At 36.4% G+C, this 16,889-nt stretch overlaps 1 protein-coding gene across 5 annotated transcripts in view; it reads right to left on the bottom strand.

The window, feature by feature from the left end:
• Nucleotides 1-16,889, bottom strand: part of LRBA (LPS responsive beige-like anchor protein) — a 755,692-nt gene that overhangs the window by 508,455 nt on the left and 230,348 nt on the right. For all 5 annotated transcript variants that reach the window (XM_081304745.1, XM_081304743.1, XM_081304747.1 and 2 more), the window contains exons 32-33: nt 4,404-4,482; nt 2,919-3,052 (exon numbers count right to left, since the gene is read on the bottom strand). In XM_081304745.1, the coding sequence (XP_081160871.1) occupies nt 2,919-3,052; nt 4,404-4,482 (213 nt within the window). The remainder of the gene's footprint in view (nt 1-2,918; nt 3,053-4,403; nt 4,483-16,889) is intronic.

Raw genomic sequence — 16,889 nt, 5'->3', positions numbered from 1 at the left:
AACACTCTTATTAGTACCCTGGCCTCTGACCTCACACTAAACCTTAACAGAAATGCAAGCCGTTGTCTGTTATTCCTGATTTCTTATAAATTAATTCATTTACATTTTCTCTTTTATGTGTCATTTTGGTTTTCCAAAAATATCCTTAGGTAGAAATTGTAATGTGGTTAATACCCATCTAAATAACTCTTTAGTTTTAATTACCAATAAAATCATTCAAAGAACACTATATAACCAGTATCCATAAAAATACCACTAATTGAAAGGACTAAATTACATTACTAGTGACTAGAATTATTATAATTTTATAATTATTACATTTTTCTGAGCAAACACAAGCTTAGGTTCCAGGGTATGACAGCTAAAATAATTTCTAGTGGCACTTAAACAATCAATAACATTACTTTTTTCCCCCCCCCCTTTCTCCAGTAAAACTCTTCCAGGTATCCTGTCCATTCCCTTTCTCTTATCTCTGTGCTCTTTAGTTCTTCTTCCGTTTTAATAATAATTCTTGTAGTGCATTGACGGCATATGTTGGCATTTTGAAGCTTTACAAATTGCATTCAGATTAAAAAGGATGTTCGCTCCTTCGTTTTTTAAAAAAGTCACAACCATTTTTATTATTGTTAGAAAATAATCACTGACACAAAAAAATAGCACTGGAAAAAAATAGCTAAAGAACATCTTTATATTGCTTTAGGTAAGCAGGTAATGCATTAATTAAAGAGTGGTTTTTGTAGGGCTAAGTAAGCTCCTCGGGCTAATGCTGCCAAGGCCAAAAAGCAAGGGCAGAGCAATGCTCCATCTCTCATTGCTGGTGCAGCCCTCTGCTGGTCTCAAAGTCTGTCACTATTCATAAAATATACAAGAAGTTCAGTTTTACTCCAACTTCAAAAACTATTACACTAGCAAATAAATTCAGAACTTTCCACAATTAAATCATTCATCATTACTGTACTATTCTAAAGGAGTTAGAATTTTGACCATTGGGTCCTGATCTGGACCCTTTTATAATTTACTCATATAATGAGCAAAAGGGATAAAAAGATTTCTGGGCTATCCAAAATCAGAAATATTTTTACATGCTCTTTTGTCTCTTCAATCACGCTTATAGGCTATTTCAATACCTATATACTTCAGCAAAAACTGGATCTGCATATGCACTTATTTATTTGTTTGTTTGTTGTTTATTTATTTCAGTCTTATTTCCCAAGACTGAAGATTAGTGTAAACCAGACTAAAGATTAGTAAACCAGGAAAAGGTTGATATTTGCCACCTAGTTGACATGAAGAGTCAAGAAAAAATATATCCACTGATCCCTGAGCTGAATGCTCGGAATACCATTGCTAGTAAAACTTCAAATACACACATTTCTTATTATTCATTTTGATTTGAACAGTTAATGTGGGGCTTATGGGAGGAAGGAGCAGTTAGTGAGGTGGAGAATATGCTCAATTATAAGTGAGAAAGGGGTTCAGAGGACATGATAGATCTGATATTAGCCCTCTTAACACTAACCTCCCTGACTAAAGGACATTGGTACTATAAGAACAAATAAATAACTTTGGGAGTAAAGAATATAGTTAATAAGTTGCCACATACCACTTTGAAAAACATAAATTAGTATGTGAAATACAAATTACAGAAAATTCCTGTAATATAGACTATTCCATTTTTTAATTCAGGTCTTTTCAAATTTTATTACTTACTGAATAAAAGTCCTTCAAAACTTCATCAAATAGTCCATGGCTAAATAAATTATGTTCTAGATATATCAAAGTAAATTACCATTCAAAACATAAATATTTCTAAAACGAGAATGTTGGTTTTCACATAAATTTATTGCAACTTTTTGACTCTATGGAAATAAAATCATTCACCACCTACTCCATATACTAAAGCTGCATATTGATATTTTAAAGATATTGATACTAAAGTTGTATATTGATATTTTAAAGACATTGAGATAGGGATTGGGGGTATTTTTCCAGGATCTGTAAGCTTAGATAGAATAATAGTGTTTTATCCTAAATGATAAAGACATGGACAAAGATAAGCCAGAGTAAGCAATCATCTAGTACTAATACTTTTAGACACAAAAGTTAATTCTGTTTCATCATTGATATAAGTCCTCTATCTTCTCCTTAAAATTTCTTAGTTTGGGATTGAAGACTGGTATTTCAGTGAGTCTGTTAAGTTCGTAAATAGACCTAATTACTTGAAAAAAAATTGTCCTCTGTTAAACTGTTATATGCTGCCTAAATAAATTTAGAGTAAGTCTTGTTTCACTTTATTGAGTCATCCTGTGTAATATTTGAAGACACTACATGTAAATGCCCATGCAAAAAAAAAGATAAATAATTGTTATTCTTCATCCATTCCATAAATAACTTGGCCCTCAATACCCTTAGTAATCTACTTCTGCATGCTATCTAGTTTGATGCAATCTCAAATTATTAGAAGAAATCTAGTAATTTATGCATGATATAAGCAGGATGAAGTACAATACTACTATTATCTCCACTTATTTGTAACATAGAATCCTACTAATAAAAACTAAAAAAGCATTCCACAATCCCAACGTGGCAATATACTGTTTTTTATATGGAGCTTAAGCTCTAGTGAAACCTTGTGACACTAGTCTCTCCAAATCTCTACACATATGGCTAATTATAAAGTATCAAAACAAAAACTCTTAGTTATTTGGTTCACCACATAATTTCTACTTCATTGAGATCACTGATAAAAAATATATAACAAGTTTCAATGTAAAAGACACATGGGATATAGTCTTCAAAAGATTCAGACTCTATAAGAAGCCTTGTCAAAGACTAAAAATACACAGATTTCTTATTATTCATTTAAGTTTTTAACTTTGAAATATAAATCAATATAAATGAAAGTAAAAATCACCTACTTGTTCCTTCTATAAGCAGCTCTTGTCCATGGCTACCCAAAAGTGTCCGAGAAAGAAAAGGTGCAAAATCCACAAAAATCTCTCGTAGAAGAGGAGCTGCCTTTTCTAAAGCATGTTCCAGTCTCTCTGTAATACTAATAGAAAGATGTTAAGTTACTCAAATTATTCAATACAATTTATCATTCTTAAAATGAACTATATTTCCACAGAAATATAAAATTATGCAAAAATTAAAAATGAGCTACACAGGATTTTTGCTATGCATAGTAGTCCTCCTACTGATCTGTCTTGGTACCTTGAGCCCTGACAGACAACCTGGTTAACAACTATTCTAAGCATCAGTTCTTATGAGAAGTTGGAACTCATCTGTTAGGAGCACTTTCTTGGGCTGGGGGTGCAGCTCAGTGGTACAGCTCTTGCTCACAAGGACCTGGTTCCATCCCAGCATCACAAATAAAAAATTAAAAAAAAAAAACACTTTCTTTTAAGCTGTATATTGACCCAAACAGACTCAAGACTTCATCAAATTTGTCTGTTAAACACTAAATCATCATTGAGTTCAAGGGCCGTGTTTTTGTTTCGAAGTTGTCAATGTATACAATAATATCATGTAAAAGCACATTTATACTGATCACAATTAACATTAATATATTTTTGTATGAATATTTACATATATTCATGCATACAAAAACATATATTTAAAGACTAAAAAAAAAAAAAAGTCCCTTGTATTTCAGGACACTAAGAGTATCTAAAGCTTTATAAGCCAAACAAATATGTGAACAGCCACTACTTATCACTGTTCACACCAGGGGTACTTCCAGTTCTCACTATCAAGAAAGTACTTGCTACAGAAACAAACAACATAAACTTATCTAAGTTTCACTATCAGTAATCATCTCCTCACAGGTACTGCCCTTAATAACAATTCTTCTATGTAACTCATAGAACTTTTCAACCCTAGAAAATACCAAAAAAAACAAACCTACACTTGAAATATCTTAGGGCATATTGTGCAGTGTTGTGGATTTCCCAATTATGTTAAGGAAAATCAAGAATTCTCTGTTCACTAAGGATCTAGTGGTAGAAAACACTTTTACACCATTACAAATTAGAATTTGAAACATATTTACAAATAAGGCAAGTGACAATAAAAATATTTATTTTACATAAATATATGTTATGCATGTAGCACTGTTATATATTACAAATAGCTATGTCCCATGAACATTTTACATCTTATAATCTTTTGAAACAAAATTAACTTCTAAAATATTTCCAAGTCTCTAAATGTTTTTTAAAAAAAATTTAAATGCCATGTATACTGGAAGGGAGGGACAGACATATGTTGGAAAGGAAGGAAGGGATAGGAGAGGAAGGGAGGAAAAGGAGGAAGATGGAAATAAGGAAAATAAGCACAGCTAAATAGTTTTAAATGTAATCCAAAGGCATAAATCAAAATATCCAACTTCATAGTTTAAATACCTCATATTTGAAACAGGGTCTTGTGGAACTGAACCAACTGTTGGAACTGAGGGCAATTTTGCATTAGATGATCTACTGCCTACAAAAGAAAAATAATCATTGACAGGAATTTTCTGGTTTTAGATGCAAGGATTCAAACAAACATGTTGTCATACCAATGAATAACAATATATTACAATGCATTTTTAAAACATCCATTTGGATAACACTAAAGTCTAACAATCATTTTCTTGAATCCTTTCATAAATAAATTCAGTTACCATGTCAATTACCAAGCTAAGCAATCCTTCTGTTCATGGACTGAAGAGGTAAACAAAAAGTTGTTCGGATATAAGGTTTTTGGCTCAAAAAAACTGTGCAAGACTGTTCAAAGGTGAAATTCAGATTAAATTATGAGAGCTATAATCTAATAGGTGGATTTATCTATTTGATTATTTATTTATTTACACTGGAGATTGAACTCGAGGATGCTTTACTACTGAGCTACATCCCCAGTCCTTCTTATTTTTATTTTAAGACAGGGTCTCACTAAGTTGCTGAGGCTGGCCTTAAACTTGCCATCTTCCTCTCTCAACCTCCCAAGGCACTGGGATTGCAGGCATGCACCATCATACCTGGCATGGATTAATAATTTAAATGAATCACTGGGTGGTAACTACAGGTAGTTGAGACATGACTGGAGAAGTATGTCACTAGGGGTGGGTCCTTTTATATTCTGTCCCTGGCTTCTCATACATGCATATGCATGTATTCTTTCTCTTTTTCTCTCTCTCCCTCTCTCTCCACCCCCTCCTTCCTTCCTGGCTGCTATGAATGAGCTACTTTCCTCTGCCATGCCCTTCTGCCATAATGTTCTGCATCATCTCATGCCCAGAGCAATGATGTCAATTGACCATGGACTGAACCTCTGAAACTGTGAGCCCATAACTGTGAGACAATAACTTTTCATCCTCCCAGTTGTTCTTGTCAGGTATTTTGATCACAGCAATAAAGAACTGACTATCACAAATAGTTATACCTCCATTACCATGAAAAAATGTCATTCAGTCATCAGTTAACATCTGCTATATGCTGACAGCCTAAGTCTAGTCAGTCAAACAACCAATGAACACCTGAGAAACCTTTCTTAAATGATTCAAGCAGAATTTACATTCTGTCATTTGTACTCTCACTGTCATTACAGTATACAATTTGAAGCAGCTGTCACATTATTTATTTTTATTTGTTTGTTTGTTTATTTGGTGGTACCTTGAACCCAAAGCCTCGAAAGTGCTCTACCATTGAACTACATCTCCAGCACTTTTTTATTGAGTCAAGGACTCACTAACATACCCAGTGTTGGGGTTTAACACTAATCAGTACCCAGGAAGGCTTATTGTTCCTGAGGTGAACGAAGAAGGACTTGTAAAAATGTGCTGGGGAAGGGAAGGAGGAGGAAAACTGTCTACTTTCCTATCTCCAATCCATAAGTGAAGTCATGCACTCATAAAACATCTGAAGGAACACCTGTGCAAAGATAGTATGCAATACATCTGTACATATTCCTGGTGGGTAGCTCTGATGCAGCCCTCAATTTGATCTATTGCTGCTGCCAAGGAATACAAGAGTAACAAAACTCTATGGGAAGACATGGGGCAATGACCTGCTCACCTAGGACCTGACAGACCCAGATGGGCTTTCAGCTGTCTAAAGACATGGCACACCTTAGCAGCCACCTCCCTCTCCCCAGCCACACTATTTTAGTTGATTTTTAAAATGTTCTTCTATTATACAGACTTTTTGAAAACAGAAACTTTTTATCTTTTTCATCCATCTACCTATAGTCTAGAGAATCTAACACAATAGAAGGTCTTCAATCAATATGAATTACAGAAATGATTCCCTTAGTCACTCTGAACTCCTATATTTAATAGATCAATTTTCTCACCTGGTATATACTTCCTTACCTATTTCCTACTATTTTATTTCACTTCTATTGTTCAAACTACTATGTCAAATTAACTTTCATCATATGATTTTGTTTGTCTTTCCAATCAACGCTTCCAGATAACCTTAGATACTCTTGTAACTCTATATTGTTAAATGACCAGTTCATCCTCTTACAGTATAAAGTGTTCAAACTATTGTCTCCTATAGGAATCATGTTCTTTATGTTATGAGTAAAGAACTGTATTTGCGAATTTTACATGGCAAGAGAAAAATAGTTGCCAGGAAATTAACCCTGACAGAGAATGGGTAAGAACAGAAATAATATGCATTATGACAAGTCTTTGAAGAGTGAGTTTAAAAGGCTAATTTGGAAGACAGTTTTCTCAGACTTCAAGAGAAAAAGGGAGAAGAAAGAATAAATGCTCATCTAGAATACAGAAAGAAAGATGGTTAAAATACAAGAGAAGGAAAAAATGTAGTCCTCTGACATCTGAGGACATCAGCTAAGCCTTACTGTTTGTTGTTAGGAGCTGAATTGGGGCCCACAGCTAGATCTTGGTATTATACATAAACAATTTTAAACATAAACAGTGTTTAGTAAGCTTTTTTGCTACTATGACTAAATGACCCACCCAGCACAACTGTAGAGAAGGAAGAGATTTTTTGAGGTTTCACGGTTTCAGAGGTCTCAGTCCACAGAAGGCTGGCTCTATTTCTCAGGGCTCAAGATGAGGCTAAATATCATGGCAGAGTGTGCGGCACAGGGAAGCAGCTTACATCTTGGTGATCAAGAAGGAGAGAGAGTCAGTCCACTCTCCAGATACAAAATATATACACCAAATACACACCCCAATTCCCACCTCCTCTAACCACACCCTAAACTTCAGTTAATCCCATCAGGAATTAACTCACTGATTAGTCTAAGGCTATAACCCAGGCATTTCTCCGCCAAACTTTTTTGCATTGTCTCACAGGTAAGCTTTTGGGGGACACCACATCTAACCCATAACAAACAATTTCACAGAATAATATTAACATCAGACAAGGATATTCAGTGACCAAGAAGAATCAACGTAATACCACCTTATAATCATATTCAAACACAGAGGAAAAAATGAACTCTTCCCAAATAACAAAAATAATCAAACATCCAAAACCCTATTATCAGAGAAAGCTGGTTATTTACAAAATTCAGTGGCAGTCTCAGTCATGCCCTCCTAGATATTATGATAATATCTAATCACAGAATTACCCTTGCTTCTTAACAGTATTCAATCCAAAAGGCTTACTTCCTTAAATCCTCACCAAAATCGCCTAATACAAGTTCAAATCCTATGATAAACATCATTCCTAAGATGACATACATTTCTCCAGTCACATACTTCAAAGAATAACAAACTTATTAAACTAAAGTCCTGGTACTCTTTGCTTGGAAGGCACTGATGAAAACTTCATGTGAAGTTGGTGTCAACATATCTTATATACAAACATAGATAAGATAAATTGTGGTATACAGGTGTATTAAGAATTGTACTGCAAAAAAATAAGAAAGCTCATGTATAATGGCATAATTTGACGTGAACATACTTTATATACAGAATTATGAAAAATGGTGCTGTGAATGGATAATTATGAATGTAATGCACTTCACTACTGTCATGGATGTAAGAAATAATAGATAGATAGATAGACAGAAAAACTGAGCAAAATATATAAATAAAAAATTTAAAGATAATTAGACCAAAATAGTACTACTCCTGTGTTTAAGGTGATAAATAAAACAACTCACAAAATAATACTTACAAAAAAAGGAAAGAAATGTAAACATAACATTTGGAAAGGAAATAGAGAAAGAATAAGATCAAACAATTTATGGTAAGATACAAATTAGCACTTAAACTATGGGGAGGATTCTGATTTTTAAACATATGAAAAATATATATCGTATCACTGACAACTGTGATTTCATAGTGTTCCTGGTGATTTTTCACATACATAAAGGTATTTTTATCTATATACATGGTTGTATTAACAAAAACTTGAAAAGGTTTTTTAACAGTATAAAATAAAACTATTTTATTTTAGTTTAACAAAGAAAGTTGCAAAAGCATTAAAGATAATTAATCACAAATCAAAATAGAGTAAGTTTGAAATGTTTGAAGATATTTGATAATCAAATGCACATCATGGACTAGACTGGATACTAGAATAAGGGAGGTGTTGCTAAGGGGCATTGATGGGAACCTAGAGAAACTACTGAAATAAGAAACGTGAATGGGGTAATAGTTTTGCATCCCTACCAATGTCCTAATTCCAACATTTACGTGTCAATATATGTATATGTAAGAAAGGAAACACATTGACTTATTTAGAGAAAATTGTCATAATATCTTTAAATTTATCCCAAATCATTCAGAAAATAAATTGCATGTATGTATGTTTGTGAATGTATAGAAAAAATAATTATAGCAAAGGTAGGAAAATGGTAAAAAAAAAATGGCCAATCACTGAATGCTTATTTTTTAATTGTTTCAAATAACAATAAAATATTACAAAATATTGCATAAAATAGATGAATACATGTACTCCTTGAAAAAAAAAAAAACTTCATGTGGGGGCTGGGGTTGTAGCTCAGTGGTAGAGCACTTGCCTAGAATGTGTGAGGCTCTGGGTTCACTCCTCAGCACCATATAAAAATAAATAAATAGCCCCCCCTCCCATCAGCGGCCAAAACAAAACCTGTCTAGCCAGCGCTGGGGGAGGGGCAAGCAGAAAAAATCAAAACCATAGAGTGCCGGGGATCCCAAAAGCCAACGGTGTGACCCCGGAGATCCAGGCTGTCTGATACGCGCGGCCTGCCCCGAGGCTACAGAAGGCGTGGCGCCCCAGAGAAGGGGTTAACTAGTCAGCAGGGAATTAAGTGGCTGCGACACGGTGGTATCCCACCAGCCAAGCCCAAGCCCGCACTGACCCCCGGGCTGAGTTCGGGATTGCTGACGGGGACGGAAGCGGTACAGCCCCACCCCCCACAAGGGACACTCCACTAAGGTAACCAGCGGCCACCATCTTGGAGAGCTGAAGTATCCACCGCCACTCTCCGACAGATTGCAACAACAAACAGGTGTGTGTCACCCAGCTCAGCCCCCATACATAGGGGGATTTCGAATAAAATCTCTCCTAGTCTTTCAGGGGGAGGGACTATCAGAGTGAGCCTGCATAAAGACTAAAGGAGAGCTAGAGGCACCTGACCCCCAACCCCCCCTCCCATCAGCGGCCAAAACAAAACCTATCTAGCCAGCGCTGGGGGAGGAGCAAGCAGAAAAAATCAAAACCATAGAGTGCCGGGGATCCCAAAAGCCAACAGTGTGACCCCGGAGATCCAGGCTGTCTGATACGCGCGGCCTGCCCTGAGGCTACAGAAGGCGTGGCGCCCCAGAGAAGGGGTTAACCAGTCAGCAGGGAATTAAGTGGCTGCGTCACGGTGGTATCCCACCAGCCAAGCCCAAGCCCGCACTGACCCCCGGGCTGAGTTCGGGATTGCTGATGGGGATGGAAGCGGTACAGCCCCACCCCCCACAAGGGACACTCCACTAAGGTAACCAGCGGCCACCATCTTGGAGAGCGGAAGTATCCACCGCCACTCTCCGACAGATTGCAACAACAAAACAGGCACAGAGTACAGTTTGAACTGCCGAGAATCATCACTGAGGGGAAATCTGGTCTAGCAGGAGAAACCAAGGCTAGCAGGAGAAACCAGGAGCCTAGAGGCAAGGCCCTGGCGACTGGGCAGCGGTAAACTGCAGGCCCGCCGGCGACAGTTCACCCACTGCCCGCGTAACTGGGCGGTAGGAGAACGCCCTCCCGCTGGTGACGGATCACCTGCCCGCGGCCTGTGATACTGGGCGGCTGGAGTCTACCCGCCTGCCACGACCGGGAGCTGAAACCACACAGAGACAGTCCAGTCACACCCCCCCCTCAGGGCACCCCGGCAAGGAGACTGGGGCCCGTCATAGCAGAGTAGTGTCGTCACTGGAGCTCGAACGTCGGAATTCCTTCCCAGCGGAATCCACGTTAGCAGTCATACTTCAACAACACAAAGGAGAGACATCAGAGTAATACAGAAACAAAACAAATCTATAGAGGAGAGCAGAAACACGACAATCAAAAAGAGCTGGAAAGTAACGTGGACAACATGAGAAAACAAGGGAAAAAAGGATTACAAACAATGCAAGACTACTCAATTCTACAGGAGGAAATAGAAACTTCAGAAACAGGTATAGGGAAAGAACTCAAGGCATACCTAACTCGAATGGAAAGGAATATTAGAGAAGACATGAGACAGCAAGTCCAAGAAATAAAAATATATTTTGAAAATGAATTAAACAAACAAATTCAAATGGCAAAGAACGAGCTCTACCAGGAGATAGAGATCTTAAAAAAAAAAAACAATAATCCTAGAATTACAAGAAACTATAAACCAAATTAAAAACTCAAACGAGAATATTACAAATAGACTTGATCAAGTAGAAGTCAGAACATCAGATAACGAAGACAAGGTTTATCAACTTGAAAAGAATATAGTCAACACAGAAAAGATGCTTAAATCCCACGAGCAATCTATTCAAGAGATATGGGATGTCATAAAAAAACCAAATCTGAGAGTCATAGGGATAGAAGAAGGCACAGAGATTCAAACCAAAGGAATGGACAGCATATTGAATGAAATAATTCTAGAAAACTTCCCAGAGATGAAAGATGGAATGGATTGCCAAATCCTGGAAGCCTACAGGACCCCAAACATTCAAAACCATAATAGACCAACTCCAAGACATATAATTATGAAGATAGCCAACGTACAGAACAAGGAGAGAATATTAAAAGCTACGAGAGAAAAGAGGCAGATTACTTTCAGGGGTAAACCAATTAGGTTAACGACAGATTTCTCATCACAAACTTTGAAAGCGAGAAGATCCTGGAATAATGTATTTCAAACGCTGAAAAATAATGGATTCCAACCAAGAATACTATATCCAGCAAAACTGAGCTTCAAATTTGACAATGAAATTAAAATCTTTCACGATAAACAAAAGCTAAAAGAATTTGCAGCAAGAAAACCAGCTCTGCAAAGCATTTTGAACAAAACACTACAAGAAGAGGATGTGAAAAATAGTGCCCAAAACTAACAGCAGGAAGTATCTCAGTAAAGGGGGAGGAAAATAACCAAAAAGCAAAACTAACCAAACTAAAATAAATAAATAAAGAAGCATGACTGGAAATACAAATCATATCTCAATTGTAACCTTAAATGTTAATGGCCTAAACTCACCAATCAAGAGACATAGGCTAGTAACCTGGATCAAAAAAACAAATCCAACAATATGCTGCCTTCAGGAGACTCATATGATAGGAAAAGACATACACAGGCTGAAGGTAAAAGGTTGGGAAAAATCATACCACTCACACGGCCCTCGGAAGCAAGCAGGAGTGGCCATACTCATATCGAATAAAATCAACTTCAAACCTAAGTTAATCAAGAAGGATAAAGAAGATCACTATATACTGTTAAAAGGAACCATCCACCAACAAGACATAACAATCATCAATTTGTATGCACCCAACAATGGAGCTGCAACGTTCATAAAACAAACTCTCCTCAAGTTCAAGAGTCAAATAGACCACAACACAATAATTATGGGTGACTTCAACACACCGCTCTCGCCATTAGACAGATCCTCTAGACAAAAACTGAATAAAGAAACTATAAAACTCAACAGCACAATCAATAACCTAGACTTAACCGACATATATAGAATATATCAACCATCATCAAGTGGATACACGTTCTTCTCAGCAGCACATGGATCCTACTCAAAGATAGACCATATATTATGCCATAAGACAACTCTTAGTAAATATAAAGGCGTGGAGATAATACCATGCACCATATCTGACCATAATGGAATGAAATTGGAAATCAATGATAAAAGAAGGAAGGAAAAATCCTACATCACATGGAAAATGAACAATATGTTATTGAATGATCAATGGGTTATAGAAGACATAAAGGAGGAGATGAAAAAATTCTTAGAGTCAAATGATAACACAGACACAACATACAGGAATTTATGGGACACAATGAAAGCAGTTTTAAGAGGGAAATTCATTTCTTGGAGTTCTTACCTCAAAAAAAGAAAAAACCAACAAATAAATGAACTCACACAACACCTCAAAAATCTAGAAAAGGAAGAGCAAAACAACAGCAAATGTAGTAGAAGACAAGAAATAATTAAAATTAGAGCAGAAATCAACGAAATTGAAACAAAAGAAACCATTGAAAAAATAGATAAAACTAAAAGTTGGTTCTTTGAAAAAATAAATAAGATAGAGAAGCCCTTAGCCATGCTAACGAAAAGAAGAAGAGAGAGAACTCAAATTACTAACATACGGGATGAAAAAGGCAATATCACAACAGACACTACAGAAATACAGAAGATAATTAGAAAGTATTTTGAAACCCTATATTCCAATAAAATAGAAGATAACGAAGATATCGATAAATTTCTTAAGGCATATGAATTGCCCAGATTGAGAAAGGAAGACACACACAATTTAAACAGACCAATAACAAAAGAAGAAATAGAAGAAGCCATCAAAAGACTACCAACTAAGAAAAGCCCTGGACCAGATGGGTATACAGCGGAGTTCTACAAAACCTTCAAAGAAGAATTAATACCAATACTTTTCAAGCTATTCCAAGAAATAGAAAAAGAAGGAGCTCTTCCAAATTCATTCTATGAGGCCAACATCACTTTGATCCCAAAACCAGACAAAGATACTTCAAAGAAAGAAAACTACAGACCAATATCTCTAATGAACCTAGATGCAAAAATTCTCAATAAAATTCTGGCGAATCGAATACAAAAACATATCAGAAAACTTGTGCACCATGATCAAGTAGGATTCATTCCTGGGATGCAAGGATGGTTCAATATACGGAAATCAATAAATGCTATTCACCACATCAATAGACTTAAAGACAAGAACCACATGATCATCTCGATGGATGCAGAAAAAGCATTTGACAAAGTACAGCATCCCTTTATGTTCAAAACACTAGAAAAACTAGGGATAACAGGAACTTACCTCAACATTGTAAAAGCTATCTATGCTAAGCCTCAGGCTAACATCATTCTGAATGGAGAAAAATTGAAGGCATTCCCTCTAAAATCTGGAACAAGACAGGGATGCCCTCTATCACCACTTCTATTCAATTTAGTTCTCGAAGTACTAGCCAGAGCAATTAGACAAAAGAAATTAAAGGCATAAAAATAGGAAAAGAAGAAATTAAACTATCGCTATTTGCGGATGACATGATAATATACTTAACAGACCCAAAAGAGTCTACAAAGAAGCTGCTAGAGTTAATAAATGAATTCAGCAAAGTGGCAGGTTATAAAATCAACACGCATAAATCAAAGGCATTCCTATATATCAGCAACAAAACTTCTGAAATGGAAATAAGGAAAACCACTCCATTCACAATATCCTCAAAGAAAATAAGATACTTGGGAATCAACCTAACAAAAGAGGTGAAAGATTTATGCAATGAAAACTACAGAACCCTAAAGAGAGAGATAGCAGAAGATCTCAGAAGATGGAAAAATGTACCCTGTTCATGGATAGGCAGAACTAACATCATCAAAATGGCGATATTACCCAAAGTTCTCTATAGGTTTAATGCGATGCCAATCAAAATACCAACGGCATTTCTTGTAGAAATAGACAAAGCAATCATGAAATTCATATGGAAAAACAAAAGACCCAGAATAGCAAAAGCAATTCTAAGCAGGAAGTGTGAATCTGGAGGTATAGCGATACCAGAGGTCAAACTGTACTACAAAGCAATAGTAACAAAAACAGCATGGTACTGGTACCAAAACAGGAGGGTGGACCAATGGTACAGAATAGAAGACACAGAGACTAATCCACAAAGTTACAACTATCTTATATTTGATAAAGGGGCTAAAAGCATGCAATGGAGGAAGGATAGCATCTTCAACAAATGGTGCTGGGAAAATTGGAAATCCATATGCAACAAAATGAAATTGAATCCCTTTCTCTCACCATCCACAAAAATTAACTCAAAATGGATCAGGGAGCTAGATATCAAATCAGAGACACTGCGTCTGATAGAAGAAAAAGTTGGCTACGATCTACAAATTGTGGGGTCGGGCTCCAAATTCCTTAATAGGACACCCATAGCCCAAGAGTTAACAACAAGAATAAACAAATGGGACTTACTTAAACTAAAAAGTTTTTTCTCAGCAAGAGAAACAATAAAAGAGGTAAATAGAGAGCCTACATCCTGGGAACAAATCTTTACCCCCCACACCTCCGATAGAGCCCTAATATCCAGAATGTACAAAGAACTCAAAAAATTAAACAATAAGATAACAAATAACCCAATTAACAAATGGGCCAAGGACCTCAACAGACACTTCTCAGAGGAGGACATACAATCAATCAACAAGTTCATGAAAAAATGCTCACCATCTCTAGCAATCAGAGAAATGCAAATCAAAACCACCCTAAGATACCATCTCACTCCAGTAAGATTGGCAGCCATTATGAAGTCAAACAACAACAAGTGTTGGCGGGGATGTGGGGAAAAAGGTACACTTGTACACTGCTGGTGGGGCTGCAAAATGGTGAGGCCAATTTGGAAAGCAGTATGGAGATTCCTGGGAAAGCTGGGAATGGAACCACCATTTGACCCAGCTATTGCACTTCTCTTACTATTCCCTGAGGACCTTAAAAGAGCGCACTATAGGGATACGGCTGCATCAATGATTATAGCGGCACAATTCACAATAGCTAGACTGTGGAACCAACCTAGATGCCCTTCAATAGATGAATGGATAAAAAAAATGTGGCATCTATACACAATGGAGTATTATGCAGCACTAAGAAATGACAAAATCATAGAATTTGCAGGGAAATGGATGGCATTAGAGCAGATTATGCTAAGTGAAGCTAGCCAAGCCCTAAAAAACAAATGCCAAATGTCTGCTTTGATATAAAGAGAACAACTAAGAACAGAACAGGAAGGAAGAGCATGTGGAAAAGACTACAGTAAACAAAGACGAATGGGGGGAGAGAAACGGAGAGAGAAGGGAAAGCATATGGAAATGGTAGGAGACCTTCAAGGATACATAAAATTATAAGAGGCTATGAGGGGCAAGGGGGAGGGAAAAAAAAGGGAGAGAATTGAATAACAGCAGGGGAGGTAGAGAGGGAAGATGGGAGGGGAGGGGAGGGGAGGGGGGATAGTAGGGGATAGGAAAGGTAGCAGAATACAACAGACACTAATATGGCATTATGTAAAAATGTGAATATGTAACAGATGTGATTCTGCAATCTATATTTGGGGTGAAAATGGGAGTTCAAAACACAATTTGAGTCTAATGTATGAAAGATGATATATCATGAGCTATGTAATGCTTTAAATAATCAATAAAAAAAATTAAAAATAAATAAATAAATAAATAAATAAAATAAAGGTATTGTGTCCATTCTATCTATCTCTCTCTCTCTCTCTCTCTCTATATATATATATATATATATATATATATACATATATATATATACACATATATATGTATATATATACATACACACACACACACACATACATGTATATATAAAAACTTTATGTGAATTCAGGCAGAGAATCAATTAAACTGAGAAAGGTAGCAAAAAACCTGGGCCTATTTTAAAAGAACCAAAATTAGTAGGGTGTGGTAGTATATGCCTACAATCCCAGCAATTCAAGAGGCTGAGGCAGAAACAGTGCAAGTTTGGGGCCAGCATCCAAAACTTAGAGAAGCCCTCTGCAACTTAGTGGGATACCATTCCAAAATTTAAAAAAAAAAAAAAAAAAAGGACTGGGAATGTGGCTTAGTGGTAAAGTACTCCTAAGTTAAATCCCAAGTAACCCCTCCCCCCCCCCAATTTTTTTTTTTTTTTGAGGGAATCTCTACTTAAGGATACTTTTCTGTAACAGCCTCTCTCATCATGGCAAAATGCACATTATTCCACATGGCAGCACCTCAAACCTGATGCATTTTACAATCAAAAGCACTTTACAATTGTAGTCAGCAGACACTTGATACCTAACTTTGAGAAAAAGACTATCATTTAAAATCAAGACTACAGCAGAATCTAATCTGTTTTAAAAGATGAGTTAAAGAACCACTTTGAAATTTTTGTCATCCCATATCCACAAGATTATATAAACTAGAGTACATGACTGTACAAGCTAAACACACTGTCTGAATATTGATGCTAATGATTTGCTTCTGGTAAAGGACAATACCTAAAGAATTAAGGGTCCTACTACAGCTTGGTTCCAAAGCAATAAACCATAGGAAACCTCCTCCATCACTACTCCCACCACAAAGGTCTCAAATTTTATAGCACAAAGTATTATTGGATTTAAAAGCCTAGCTTCTGAGATTATGTAATCCTGTGTTACAACTTTAATCAGTATTTTCTCAT

This window comes from Spermophilus citellus, assembly GCF_964194105.1.
Source record: "Spermophilus citellus genome assembly, chromosome: 8".
Classification (NCBI taxonomy): domain Eukaryota; kingdom Metazoa; phylum Chordata; class Mammalia; order Rodentia; family Sciuridae; genus Spermophilus; species Spermophilus citellus.
Note: the sequence above shows the minus strand (reverse complement) of the source record. Positions and strands in the feature narration are given on the sequence as shown.